This window comes from Formica exsecta, unplaced genomic scaffold (assembly GCF_003651465.1).
Source record: "Formica exsecta isolate Colony F162 unplaced genomic scaffold, ASM365146v1 scaffold591, whole genome shotgun sequence".
Taxonomy (NCBI): Eukaryota; Metazoa; Arthropoda; class Insecta; order Hymenoptera; family Formicidae; genus Formica; species Formica exsecta.
Window position 1 is genome coordinate 239,908 of NW_021853185.1, and position 14,643 is coordinate 254,550.

The window sequence follows — 14,643 nt, forward strand, 5'->3', positions numbered from 1 at the left end:
CTCTCTCTCTCTCTCTCTCTCTCTCTCTCTCTCTCTCTCTCTCTCTCTGTCTCGTACCGACTCTTTGGCAATAAAATCTAAAACGTATTGTGCGGCAAGAAAACGTAGCGGATCTTCATTTATTCATTTCCACCGTATGGAAATGATGAAGTCGCGTGAATCGCTATTAACCGTGTGAAATAATTCTCAAAGTGTTTCGCACAATTTCTCAGATGTTGCATTACTGCTTTACAGCTGATTAATCTCAATGCGATAAAATCGTTTGCCTTTGCGATAACGGGAGTAATATGTTTGCAATCGCGATCTGACGTTTCGTAAATTACGTTTCCGTAATTACGCGATTAGAAAAAACGATATGTATATATATGCAACTAGAGAAATGGTTATTACAAATTCTTATACGAAGCAATTCGCTAAACAATGCGATAACAGTGAGTGTTACTTAAACACGTTTTTCTCTCCCGCCTGTAATATTTACATGTAGGAGATGTCCGGTGTTCTGTTCAGCCGGTTTGAACGAAATTTTGAATAGACGAGAGAAGTTTAACAATAATTTAAAATTACTTTCAGATAAACTTAACTAAAGGCTTTTTACATTTTACATAAATAAATAATAATACATTTCTGAAGCTCTTCTCGCGCTTTAAATCACTCCAAACGAGCCTTATTTTTTAACTATGCGATTACAAAATTTCACTATTAAAATTATCTGGTAATTTTATATTGATTTATATATATATAAAAAAAAAATACAAAATGGTTTATTCTCAGACATCAAGTCAACATTTTTTTTTGGATGCGCAAGAAGTTATAAACAAATGTTTATAAAAATTATCAAAATCTTAAATGTATGTGTCAGACTTGATGAGTGCCGCACACAGTTTTACGAACGCAGCATATATTATTTATACGTATATGTATAAATACACTAAAATTTTATATATCTACCTTTGGTACAATTTCCCTCACTACTATCTAATATAATAATAAATTCTCTTTGTTATCAACCTTCGATCAGCTGACATACAGGCAGCAAACGAGCCTTTAATCATTGCGATTTCCTTCTTCTTGAATTTCTTTAAAAAAATTATGATTATATATATATAAATATAACAATTATAATAAAGCTAGAAACATAATTTTTTCGTTACAAATGCTTTCATTTGCTCGTTAAAATATTAATCAAACATCATAATATCCATCAGAAATTATCACGCCTGTTTCGATGCAAATTAGATTTCCTTAATGAAGAAACGAGCTTCGTCGAATCATCATAGATTGATCCAAATAAGAACTAAGTAAATCCAAATTATATCGAGAAGACGCATTAGTAATTTTCTAACACAATTCGAAGGTACACGTTTGTTGACGCCTCATAGTGCTCGTAGTACTTAAAGTCTACATATTACATACGAAGACAATTGTGCTATCGAATAGCCAAGTTTTCTAGTATCTTCAATAAGTCTCTGGTAACTCTGACCGTTTCGCGAGTCGAATTCTCGCGATCGACGCAATTTCTCTCAACTTCGATTACGTTCACGCAAGCTCGTGAGTGCGACTCGCCCCTATATAAAGAGATAATTCTCGTAATCAGCATAGGAAGAGGCAGTTATATGTTTTGCCGAGATCGGCGTCGACGGAACGCTCTGCGGGAGTTGCTGCACCCGCGGCAGCTGTACCTGCGGAAGATCCGTACTGCGGGGTACGACGATTCGCGGCGTCTGATTAATGGAACCTAAGGACGAGTGATGTTGATCCCGATGGATGATGTTGTTGTTATTGTTGTTAGTGGTAATATTAACAGTTTTTCCAGCAAGATGATGCAGACTCAAATGATTGTTGTTGTCGAGCCTCGAACTGTAATGGATAGGAGGACTGTCGTGGAGATTCAGCCTCGATATTGCCATAATGCTCGAATCCGACGCCCACATGCTCTGAAACGACGGCGATGTTGGATTGTGTAACAGATTTGACTTTCTATTAAGCTCTTATGAATAATTCCGATAGCGGCATAATTATATACGGATTGAATTTGACGACTACAGTCTCTTTGTTTGACCGTACACATAATATTTCATACTCTCTATTCTTCAAAGATCGATGGCAGAGAAGATTACCATTGAAGCTGACTTATTACGTGAGATAAATCTCTCTCACCTCTTTATAAATAAAACAATCACAAACTACTATTCATATGCTTTTTTACGTAGATCTAATTTTGAAAATTTTTTTTAGAGATTATATTAAATATGTTATTTTATTTAGAAGCACTTTCAAAAAATTACATCAGTTGTTAAATATCGTAGAAAATTTAAAAGATGTAAAACAAATTTTCTTTTTAAACATGAATATCATAATAAGTACTTTTGTTCGGAGAGATCTAAACGAATCGAGCTTTCATCAAAATATCACAATAAATCGGATATAATACCTTCCGCCTATAATCTGGATTACGTCTAATGCGAAGATGTCGATCCATGCTGGTCCATCGTTGTGTAACTTTGAGCGGAGAATCGTCGGGGTGTAATTTCCTTTGGTACTCTTCACCTTCGCAGACCTCGTAGAGAGAAAACTGCTCCACTGGTTCCTTGGAGCTGTAGCAACTCAGCAGCATCTGGATCAACTCATCTACGGTGGTCTGCTCCGAGACCAGAAGGCTCTTGTATTTCGACTGTGAATATTAAGTCCTCGATTATTGCAGGAAAAATTAAAATCTTAAAAAAAAAAAAGAATATAATTTTTTATCATAAAATACTTAAAAATTGTATAAACGTGGACTTCATATTTTTAATTATTTTTAATGATGGAATGTTTTTATTATAACTTAAATGAATCTTTAATTCTTATAACATAATATACATTGTTTAACTTTTAAGAAAAAAAAGTATGTGATATAATTATAAAATTCTTAATTTATTCGAAGATTGCAAGTTTCTTTTATATATGGAAAAATTCTTCTTACTCTCATATATTATATTTAATATTAAAATGTGTCTGTTATATTTCTGTTTGCTTGTAGAAGAGTAAAAATTTATTTACCCCGGACATGAGTGCGCTGTCGTATATTTTGACGAGTCCGCCACGGCGCGTCTGCAACGAGAACCTGCAAACAAGGAGGAGGCATATGTAAGCACACAAGTTTACGTGCCAAAGATTCCGCGACGCTGGTAAAAGTCGGTGAGTTCAAAGGACACGAACGAGCGTTACTTCTATGTTAAAGCACCGGTTTGTGCCGGGGAGACAAACGCTCTCGTCCTGTATTACGCATGTAAATCGCACCGGAAGTCTCATACTACCAAGAAAACACCGGCCGCGTCGGAAAACCGTTCTTATCCGTCAAAGAGCTACAGCGACTTCTTTTCATAAACGAGCAAATTATAAAGGTGTGTATGTGTGTGCACAACATTTTTCGTATATTATAAAATATTATATCATAATAATGCGTATCATAACTTCTGTATTACGGTGTATATTTAACATAATTAGACTCGCGTGGAATCTTAAAACCATCCTCGCGCTCTCCTCAAATCTCAATCCATAGCAGTTACGACCGAGACCCCCGTAAAATATCATAAATTCCATTCGGTTTCGCAACCGAATAGCCGTATTTACGTTCCCCGCGAATCGTGCAGCGACCCACGCGACCATTTGTGTCCGAGAATTATATTGGTGAGAGACGCGAAGTACGTCGGTCGTTGTTAGCTCGTGCTCAGTGGTCCACGGGACGTGTTTATAGCCACGACCCCTGAGGGTGAGCAAACGTACCTGGAATCGCCGCGAGGATGGCAGGATTGCAGGACGGCCGGCCGTGCATCCTCGTCGAGCGGCAAAACGGTGCGCACGTTGGCCCTCCTTACGGTCACCTCCATGATCAAGTAAAATAATCGAGGATCGCGGTGTCTCATGCGATACTTGTTCAGAAGATTTTGCACGACCTCGCGACAGGTCGTCTCGTAGGTGATACTCAGGGTCTTGTATTCAATGTCCGGTCGCAAGCAATTGGCATAGACCTTGATGGTGGTCTGTAACAAGAATTACAGGTTTAAATATTCGAATTAGTCACTGTATAAAACTAGTCTAAACGAACATTAATGACATTTGTCGAAAAGTATGTTATAGAAGAGGATAAGAGAGGAGAAATCTTCTTTTCAGTTTCAAGTTAATTTCAGCAACGGCAAAGAGGAAGGCGACGTCCTGTTTTGCCGGCGCGGCAAAAACTTCCAAAGAGCGGACCTTGACAATTAGTCCATAATTAACTCGGAGACAGGCGTTGCCCACGCACGCGACATAAAATACTATCAACCCTTCCGATACGACTGGTTATGAGGGGATGCGTGCACCGAAAATAAACCAGACACCAGATCACCCCATTCGCAGATGCCACCGCCTGCACGCATACGCTAACATCCGCTTGCCGGACTTACTATGTGTATGCGAATTTAGAATAATGGACGTAATTTCATGTAAAGCGGAGAACTCATCGAAATACCGGTAAGTTATATAAAACAGCGAGCAAAGTATATGCATTTATAAAAATAATTTATTTTATTACATTTATTTGATTCTGCAAAATTTGTTACACATCTACATCTATTATAATTTATTTATTATTTTTTAAACAAAAAAGAACTCTAGCTAAAAATATCAGTATTTTTATAATAAAATATAATATTTATTCATTTTTATAGCAACCAAAACTAATTGTAAACGCATTTTTCACACTTTCACTATTAAGAATGTTTATATACCAGTGTCACTAATAAAAGAAACGTCAGATTTGATGTGGCAAACATATGTTTGTTTCCACGCAAATGGTCTTCCCAACACGAGTTATCGTTGATGAGATTTTACGAGTTAGTCGTACGCTTTTATTACTTTGTCGAAAGTTTTTCGACTTAATGCAGATCCGATGCAAACATGCAGACATACGGTTCGAACGTGCTTGCACATTCATCCGCGCGTGATGATTTCGCCAAAGCCAGTATAAATTGAAATCACGTGAAACCGGAACTTGTGTTGCGAAATCCAGTTGGCCCTGTCCGGATCCGGCTGACAAGCCCCTATCGTGTGAAATAAACACGTTTTCGACGACAATCATGGGATTATACCTTCAATGTGCTTATTACAATGTCAACAATGGATTTTGTTGCGTACTGGCGCAATCGCATATTAAGTTGGATTCGTCGAGATAACTCTTACATTTCGTCTTATTGTATAACATCATGATGGGTCTTTTGAAAAAAGACACCGAATCGCGCTGATTTACAGTTTCAAATCCGGAAAGAAATGATTTGTAAATATTTATAATCTAACATAGTCCTACATTTTAAGAAAAGAGAAAATATTATTAAATATCTTAGTCAAATGTAATATAATTACTTTTTTGTATCGATTTATATTGTTAATTAACGAACTACGCATTCTCATAAAAGAATTGCACGAACTGGATATAAAAAAGATTTTCATCTCGCAGAGCAAACTTTGCACGTTTTCACAGAAGCGCGTCTTTATATGGATTGATACAGCGACATTTCTGATTCAGCTGTTGAAATTCCAATGCGTTTACGTTAACGACATTTACGCAAGTTGCTTTAGTGCGCGTGCACCAATCTTTGAACAGATTTTTTCCTTAATTATACCGCAACCAGACAAAGTACAAAGATCGTTATGAATCATCGATTATGATTTATGTCAATGATGCTTTTTTTTCTCGCACTCTTTGAATAAATGGTATATAAAATTAATGGAGAAATGAGATATTTATATCTTTTTATCATAAAATAAATCTCAAGTTAAATATAATTAAATCACGCGTACGAAATTAGTATGTAGTTTAATCTACTAACAACAAAGTAAATCATATTGAAATGCGAACTTTAAAGAAAACCCATTAGATAATAATAACGACATAGGTCAATCATTATCTCGCTGATGATATCACTTGTATATATTGTATTTGTATAACGCGCACGAGCCGCTCTACTGAAACACACATTTCAGGATCATCTCGTGAGTACAGTCGATCGACCATGTTTTCGTCCGACTAACGGCTAATGAAAGGGAAAATGCGGGAGTTAGAAGGCATGCGAGTGTCAAAGCAAGGTCTGCGCTTCGTCAGGATCGAGAAGGACGTACGACACTCGGTTACGAGCGGTAGGCTCCAATATCTCACACCCGGTTATACAGGACAGAAATACATCTCGGGATATTTCGGTAAGACATTTTTTTTCGAGTTGAAAACATTGTTTGACTCGCGCACGTGCGATCGACATCATCATCAAAAACACAGCATTGATAATTTTTACCGCTACAAGCAAATCGAACATCGATACTTAATATCGAAAAGTAATTGAGAGAAACGAAAATATTAAACACCTTCTTATTTTTCTTAAGCTGTTTTATTATGTCTCAACTTATGTATTGGACTTTAGACTGAACGCATTGTTCTGCGAAATGTATTCGTACCTCGAACGAAGTTATCGATGTACACCTCACCTTGCATAATGTGGATGATATCATTGCCGCTATTTATAAATGTGCACATAAAGGAGATTTTGATAACATGCGGACTGATTTTCCGTGCCCTTGATCTTACGTTACAGCCAGTAATAGAATGCTACAAAAAGATTATTTGTTATCGAGATGATACCAGCTGATACTGTATGCATTACATTACATATCCAATATACTATAAGAAATATTAAAATGATAAAAAAATATTATATTTTTCAACAATCTATGCATGATCACTATGCATGATTATTCATAAATATTGTATTATTATAGATAAAAAATTTTTTTTCATCATATATCAATATACAATATAAAATTATTAATTACAATTAATACAACAAAATATAGTATTATAAAATTTCATAAAAGGCATGAGATTTTTTACAAACATTCAATTTTTAAGGATCCATCGATCGGTTTATAATATCCATTGCTTCTTATACTAAATTATAATTGCACATTGAAGATAAATTGTTCGACGGTTTCACTTTTTTATACTCGTTAATTACACAGCTCGTGGCTGATCCCAAACGAGAAAAGCAGTTGTATTTTTATATCGCCCTAAAGACTGGTTTTGTAAATCGAAGCTCTAATGAAGAAGGCACATTGAGGAATTCGAGGAAGTCCTAAAATCTAGCCGCTAATACGCCATATCGAGCACACGATGCGGCAAAAAAATGAAGCGTAAAATGGAATCGTGGATGCCATATGTCATGGGATGCCCTCGTAATGAGGGGATCCAATTTAGCCGGAATCCATAAAAATCCCAAACTTGCTCTTCGCCAAGCGACAAGGCGTAGTCATACACTAAAGAAATTTTACGTTAATTGCACATTTAAAACCGGAAAATCAGCCCTTTCTTTTTTTTGCTACTATATCTTGCCTATGATTCGTCCTGCTCTACCAGTAGCTCATTGGCTACTGGTTCTAAATATAGTCGCCTTTATCGCGAGCTTATCGTTATCAATGACTCGGTTCTTAGCGCTCGTTCCAAAACGACACCCGGTATACGTATCATACGACTCCCGGTATAAGTAACATTTTAGAGCAAGGTAAGCGACACCTTTCAACGGAAATGCTCTTTTATACTAGTTCGCCTTTTTTCTAATTAACAAATAATCTCATTTCTGCATAATGAGCACTTTGAAACATTTATTTTACGTCAGAGAAAGTATTAAAACAAAGAGTTTAAATATTTCTATTAATAATATTTGATGTATTTTTTAGTAAGCGTTTATCATATTAAAGGTAAAAAAAATGCAATTGATCTCAATAAATTATATAATTGTATAATTAATTTATCCGTGATCAAAATTTAATATGTTTAAATATTAAATTTTTAAAGTAAACTTCCATTTATTCTGTGAAATATATATATTAAATATAACTAAGGGAGAGTGATGTCTGGATCGACTCACTGAGTTTTATTATTCTTGATGCGTGTTGTCTCTTGCATGGCGCCGTCTATTTATAATATTTATTTTCCAATTGATAAGATGAACGAAGTCGACGTTATATTTCACATGGGTGGTAATCAAGTTAAATAGTTAAAAAAAAAATTCTATGCAAAGATAACAGATCCGTCGTGTTTTATTTAAAAATTACAAAATTAATCCACATTATGAATTACGTGTAACAGATTACATATTATTATTTACACTAAACTTTCAATAATACCGAGTGTAATGCGAAGTCACATTTAATTGCTGAAATAACAGAAAAAAATTTGCGTGATGTTCCTAAAATTTTAAATATATTTTGATTATAGAGCTTAGCTGAGATTGGCCATAATTTCCAATTTTTTTTAATAAGCTTGAATTTTCAAGATTATATTTATATTACGCATAAATAAAAAAATATTAGGATATGTCGCAAGGCATGTAGATTCGGTATATTCGAGACAACGCTCGTTCATTTTCATTCAACCCCACGTGAACAGTAGTTTCAATGGCTATCAGCCATGTATTGGTGTCCCAGGTAAGAGTTCTTTGCATAATAAATTTCTTATCCCGACACTCCATTGAATCCTACGTCTCCTCTTACATGCGTGGCACGTGCTGTTCGGCCCTCAGCTGCCATTTTTCCTCACGAAGTCTTCAGGTACCGTCGTTAATCGAGCACGTGTGTTCCCTCGCGCTTATCCTTCTCTTAGCTTCCGGTCGGAGAAGGGCCTCGAGGATAGCGTAAAACAAAAACTCGCTTCTAAAACGAAGAGAGAAACGCTGCTCTCTGTCCTCGTATAACTTTGCTTAAGGATCCCAAATGTTGCGGGAGTTTATCCGCAGGAGGTAATCCATTGAACGTCATTGTGTTTCAAAAGCGTGAAACTAACATTTTTAAAAGTGTTAAAACGTTCTTGTTTTACAAGTGGTTTTTCTTTTAATTCTTTTTATTTAGTTTATTTTTTTGTTATTATCTCTAAGGTTTTCTTTGATAAAAAAATAATTCAATTTAATTTCTTGGAATAATGTAGATGATTTAATAAACGAGAACAAATAACATACGCAGGCATGATATATGATAGCTTTTATCTAAATAATTATGATTTATTTTTGCCCAACTATGATTACTTACGAAAACGATATCCATCGACACCTGCGACACGTAGTAACAAAGACTTTGCTGATAGCACATAATTTGATCAGTAAACCGCGCCGAATCATCATCGAGCACCTTGAACAGTGTCAGCAGATAATATAGGATTTCACAAGTGTCATCGGCTTTAATTAATACGGCAATCATACGATACTCGTCATAATGATAACAGGCCAATCTTTCACGTTGTTGTTAGCATGCGGGTAATATCGATGGCACTATTCTGAGTGGGTTGATAATTATAATTATAATTGAAATCATACATTGCCCATCACACATAGTAATCATCGTAATAACATTTAATTAAACGGCCGACTATAATTAAAATCAACGGTCGCCATAGAATTTTTTATAATTGTCAGGTCTCGACAAACTACTTGTTATCTTAATTAATCTCGCACGATCTATCCAGAATACAGTCATTAAATTCAGAACTTTGTGATTGATCCGCGCACAATCGCCACTCTCTCCGGATCCCACGTGAATTATCCTTTCAGGATCGCTCGCCGATTCAGCGATCGGCGAGATTAGAGATCCGTCGCGGATCCGTTGAGAAACCTCATGACGGATATCTCCTGCGGATTCTCTTACTTTCGCGCCACTTTCCCGACGCGAGACAATGAAAGCCATGGAATAATTAATTGTTGCCGAACGGAACACACTTCACACGCTCGATGAAAAAGCATCATGTGACTGGAAACCGCGAGGTGAGAATTCGACGGTGGCTGGTAGAACGTCGTCCGTGCGACTCCTTCCTATGCCGCGAATCGTCACACGACACGGTTTACATAATGTCAATCTATAACAGGAATAACTGTCACGAGGATTAGGTAAGGAGTTTCTACGAGTATGCGCGAACATTGTTCTGGGAAAAAAATATCCTGGAAAATCGCGAGATGTTTTACTGTAAGAAACACGGATCACGGAAAATCATTTCTGTCACGGCTGATTCGTCATTGTCAGACAAAGAGTTGAAATGATCACGTTTACTAGTAAAAAAATTTTAAATAACCGTGTCTGGCAAAGAAATTATTTTATTTAGTGATGAGCATTTTCGTTAAATGTGATTTTGTTAAATAAAAAAAAAATTATTTTATGTATGAAGTATATTAAACAATATGGTTCGCAGAATACTTAATAATTTAAAAAGAAAGAGAGGGGGAAGAGGCAGAAGAGATAAAGGGGAAGAGAATTCATATATATTGTGTTTCTTATAAATTATATGATATAAAACTAAATAATATTAATTTCTTCCTAGGAAAAAAATACTAAAATTTACGTTTTATTTTATAGTGAATTTGTGAAATTAATTTAAGAATAGTACTTTGCTTTCTAATCTTAATTAGGATATAGTTTAAGCTTCGTATATAACGGACTCTTATATTTTATTTCTTGCACTGAGGGCTCCCTATCTGTTGCCAGCATGAAAGCGCCAGTTTTCACGGTTCTTCTTGCCGGAAAGAAAATGACGTTAAATCGAGCGTGTCGAGTTTAACTGCCGAATCTTTGAACCCATCGTTCTGGGGTCAGGAATTCCATGCGAGGGTCAATCACTTTTGCTTGCATTGCCGGAATCAAACATTTCGAACAAGTTGACCACGAGTTTTTAAAAGTATCGTTAAATTTGATCAAATATACATTTGATATCAATTTCGTAATATTATTCAAACCATAAGAATATGTAAAAATTAAAAGATTTTATTAAAAATAGAAATTTCTTTCATTTGTAGCGCCTAACATTCTTCATTTGCACGAAACGAAACCAGTAAAATCAGGATGTTACTGCAACATTGTGCGTAGTTATGTTCTATTTCCACGGAACAGTAAACTGTTACATTTGGGTTATAAAATTGAGGATGCTAGATCGCATGAAGTTGATGGTGGTAATAATGATGACGAGGCAATGCTATGTAGTGTGGGTCAAGATTATCTTGTGATCCCCTTTTGTGGATTACCGTTGTAACGGCAGATTTAGCTACTTTTATTTTATCAATAATGCTCTTCTTATTTTTTATATCCGAATAAAAGACATTGTTAAGAAAGATTGTATAAAGAATGCACATGATAATTGATTAATCTAAATTAAGTCTCATGTTTGTATTAACTGACGACAGATGTACGATGATACGTGTGACAATATTGATATTATATAATAATTTAATATCAAAATTATTATTTCCTACGTTTTGAAATAATTTCTTACACATTCGCGGTTTTAAGAAAATACATAATAATTTTTAAAAATTATATAGAAATAAAAACTGAGAACAATTCGAGCATATCTTATCATAAATTAATTGACAAAAAACAAACAAATATATTTTAAATGCAATAGATTAAAAATCGTGATACAGAAATCGCCATTTCTCAAATTACCACTGCGAAGCTAAGATACGCGTACATAAACCGGACCGTAAATCAATACCATATTTATGCACGCGCTGCATCTCTGATTGCAAACTACACTCGCGTTCCGATAAGAAGCCTCTCGCGAAGGACCACACATCAGGAGCGAATACGCTCGCTCGGAAGGATCCATCCCGTGTCCGGCCACGGACGTTCGAGTAGCTGACAATTGACACCCGCTTCCGGTCCTTCGAGCGATACAAAGGAGCAGCCATGCTCTAAGAAAGAAAAGAAGGGCACGTGCCCTCATCGCGTGCCCCGCTTTTACACAGCGGCCCGTGTTCCTCGCGATGTGTTCTCGGTACATGGAACATAATACGCACGGTCATGCTGGAAAGCTTCCTTCCTGCAAATACTTCGCCCCGTGTGTAAACTTCTTCTAGAGCCATATGGTATCGAGGCTTCTCTTTCTCTACGCGCAAGATGAAAGGGAAACCGCATGTTGTTACTACTCGTTGCACGGGCGAGTGCATGCGCGTGCCGTCGCGAGGATGCAATTCGCAATGATAGACGCGCCGCAAATAGTCGCCCCTTTACACTGCCGGAGAGAAAGGGAAAGACAAAGATGCTTGTATTTAAATATATTTTTTACCAATTTTTTTTCTCTGTTAATTAGCAAAAAACATCTTTTATCATTTAATTTGTTACTGTTTTCTGTCTTATATCGGTTATTGGAACATTCATATTTAATTAATACATTGATTACCAGATGCACATGTGACACATTTGATTATATTTACATTAATACCTCTAATACATTCGATGTGTGTTGATTTGAATTCCACGCATGTCAGAGCAGATATTAATTAATTGATATATTAAAAGTACTTATATATTACTGAGACGTATTTATTTCAATAATGACAAAAGTCATTATTTACTTTAGTGAATTGATGATAATGACGTAATAACTGCATTATGCAGTGGATAAATCAGATAAATGCGTTATGCAATGGGTTACACGGAAGCGCAAATGATCGTGTTAAGTACAAGGATTATTACGCAGCATTACTTCAAGTACAAAATATTTCCGTTTCCCTTCCTCTCCGTGCGGTTTTAATTTATTTCGTTATATAAGATCTTTTTGAACAATTTCATTTAAAATGTAAGAGATAGTTTCATATTTATTTTTGAAAAAATTAATGTTATTAATCAATAAAAATATATATATGTAATACATTTGTTCGGTATCCGTCGAGTAAGCGTGATCAATGGAAGTACCAGAGATAGTCGTTTTATTTCCACCACTTTTTACACAAGACAGACTATGCATATTTGGCCAGGATATGGATCGTTTTCGAGTTTACATCCTGTCGCCTCCCGAAAGGCGGAACGGACATGGTGTCGCGCGTGCCGACTTTGCGTTTTTAAAAGAATAAGACAGCTGGCGAAGTCTCCCTTTTGCGAGGAAAATGTGCCGCCGCCCATCTTATGTAAAGCACTCTTCGTAAAGTATTCCAAAAGTATTTTATTACAGCGAAAGCGGATGTTTCCCGAGAAGGTAGCAATTCCATATTTTGTCATAAGGGATATATATGTGATTAAAGAAATGGAAAAAATTATTATGAAACATAGGAAATAAAGAACCAAAAAAAAAAGAGAGAAACGTTCATCAAGAAAATATATTCCGCTGCTTTACGTAGTTTGTATCTTATTATGCACGAAAACATTAGCACTATCGCAATCTTCAAATCATTAACTTGCAATAAAAAATAGTTATACGTATGCACACACACATACAAACACACCGGAATAGTTTCTTTTCACAGGATGCGCGAAAGCGGCGTTTCCCTGAAGAAACGCTATGTTGCAAGTGGTTTAGTAATTATGCGGACATGTAATGTTGCTTTATATACACTTAATGCAACAACCCAGCAACCTAGCAACTTTCCTAAAACGGATATTTAAAGCGAACTCGGTGCAGTTACCCGTGGCTGAATTGTTCGTACAATTAGCGAGCTAGATAAAGGATCGTTTATAGTGTATGTGCTCTTTGACTCAATTGTATCTAACATGAGCAGAAGAGAAAATGTGCCGCAATTATCGTTATTGTATTCATTAACTGCAAAAATGTACACGTCTATTGTGAGTATCATCAAAAGTTTATTGAGAGTAGTTTTTAAGAATTAATTTGCTTGCGAGAATCTGCGGAGAAGGATAATCATCCTCTAAAATAAAAAGAAAAATTTCAAAATATTATTTATAAAAGATTACATAATTAATATTATATTATATTAAAGCACTCTCTAAAACAATTATAAACTATAATTAATTATTTTGTTATTTTTATTTCTTATTCAACGTTATGCTTGTATGCATTACAAAATGGTCCATGATTATTATAATCGTTCAAACAATATCTTTTTATTTTTTATTTTTTTTAAGAAATAAAATTAATTATTATAAATTGTTAATTACAACGAATTATTTATATACACGTTCATATATGTTGTTTTGATTACTTATACTTGTGACCTGGTGCGGTATGTTAAGGGGCCCACAGGAGGTCGGTGACAGACAGTCACAGGTCCGTATAATTGGTCCTTCCTCTCCTGCTGATTGTTTTAAACGAGAACAACTCGACCAACTTTAAGTCCCCCGTTACCACCAACACGCGCGCGATTATTAGCGACGCACAGCCGCCGTGCGTGGAACGCTCGCATCCGGTTTGTAGAGTGTGGAAGAGCGACAAAACATCCTATGTGCCGGGGTCCGACGTAGATACGGCTCTAATCTCATCGAGCGTGTCACTCTAGCGATCTCTCGAAATAGGGAAACAAGCCTAGTTATCGTACTTGCAACTTCCATCAAATGCCCTTCCGAGCGGAAGACAAATTAAAACGTAATTGGAGATCGCGTAATATCTTGTTTGAAGCTTATGTACAAGTTTATATCATATTTAACCTTTGACCAATTGATGCGCGTCATCAAATATACATTTTTATCGTTTAGTTTATTATAAAATTGGATAATCTCTGTCGAAATAATATACTTTACATTCTGTTCTTGGATTTTCTTTATATCAAAATTTGCATTACAAATTTCTATAAAAGAACAATTTTGGTACAATACTTTCGAAAAATAAAATTATTATTATTAATTTTAATTATAACATTTTTATTAATATAT

The 14,643-nt window shown here is 35.5% G+C and overlaps 1 protein-coding gene across 1 annotated transcript in view; it reads right to left on the reverse strand.

The window, feature by feature from the left end:
• The window catches only part of LOC115242383, a 33,398-nt gene continuing 18,755 nt past the window's right edge, over window positions 1-14,643 (reverse strand). The window contains exons 3-6 of the mRNA XM_029818637.1: window positions 3,766-4,022; window positions 3,040-3,103; window positions 2,432-2,671; window positions 1-1,934 (exon numbers count right to left, since the gene is read on the reverse strand). Of these exons, the coding sequence (XP_029674497.1) occupies window positions 1,566-1,934; window positions 2,432-2,671; window positions 3,040-3,103; window positions 3,766-4,022 (930 nt within the window). The 3' untranslated portion in view covers window positions 1-1,565. The remainder of the gene's footprint in view (window positions 1,935-2,431; window positions 2,672-3,039; window positions 3,104-3,765; window positions 4,023-14,643) is intronic.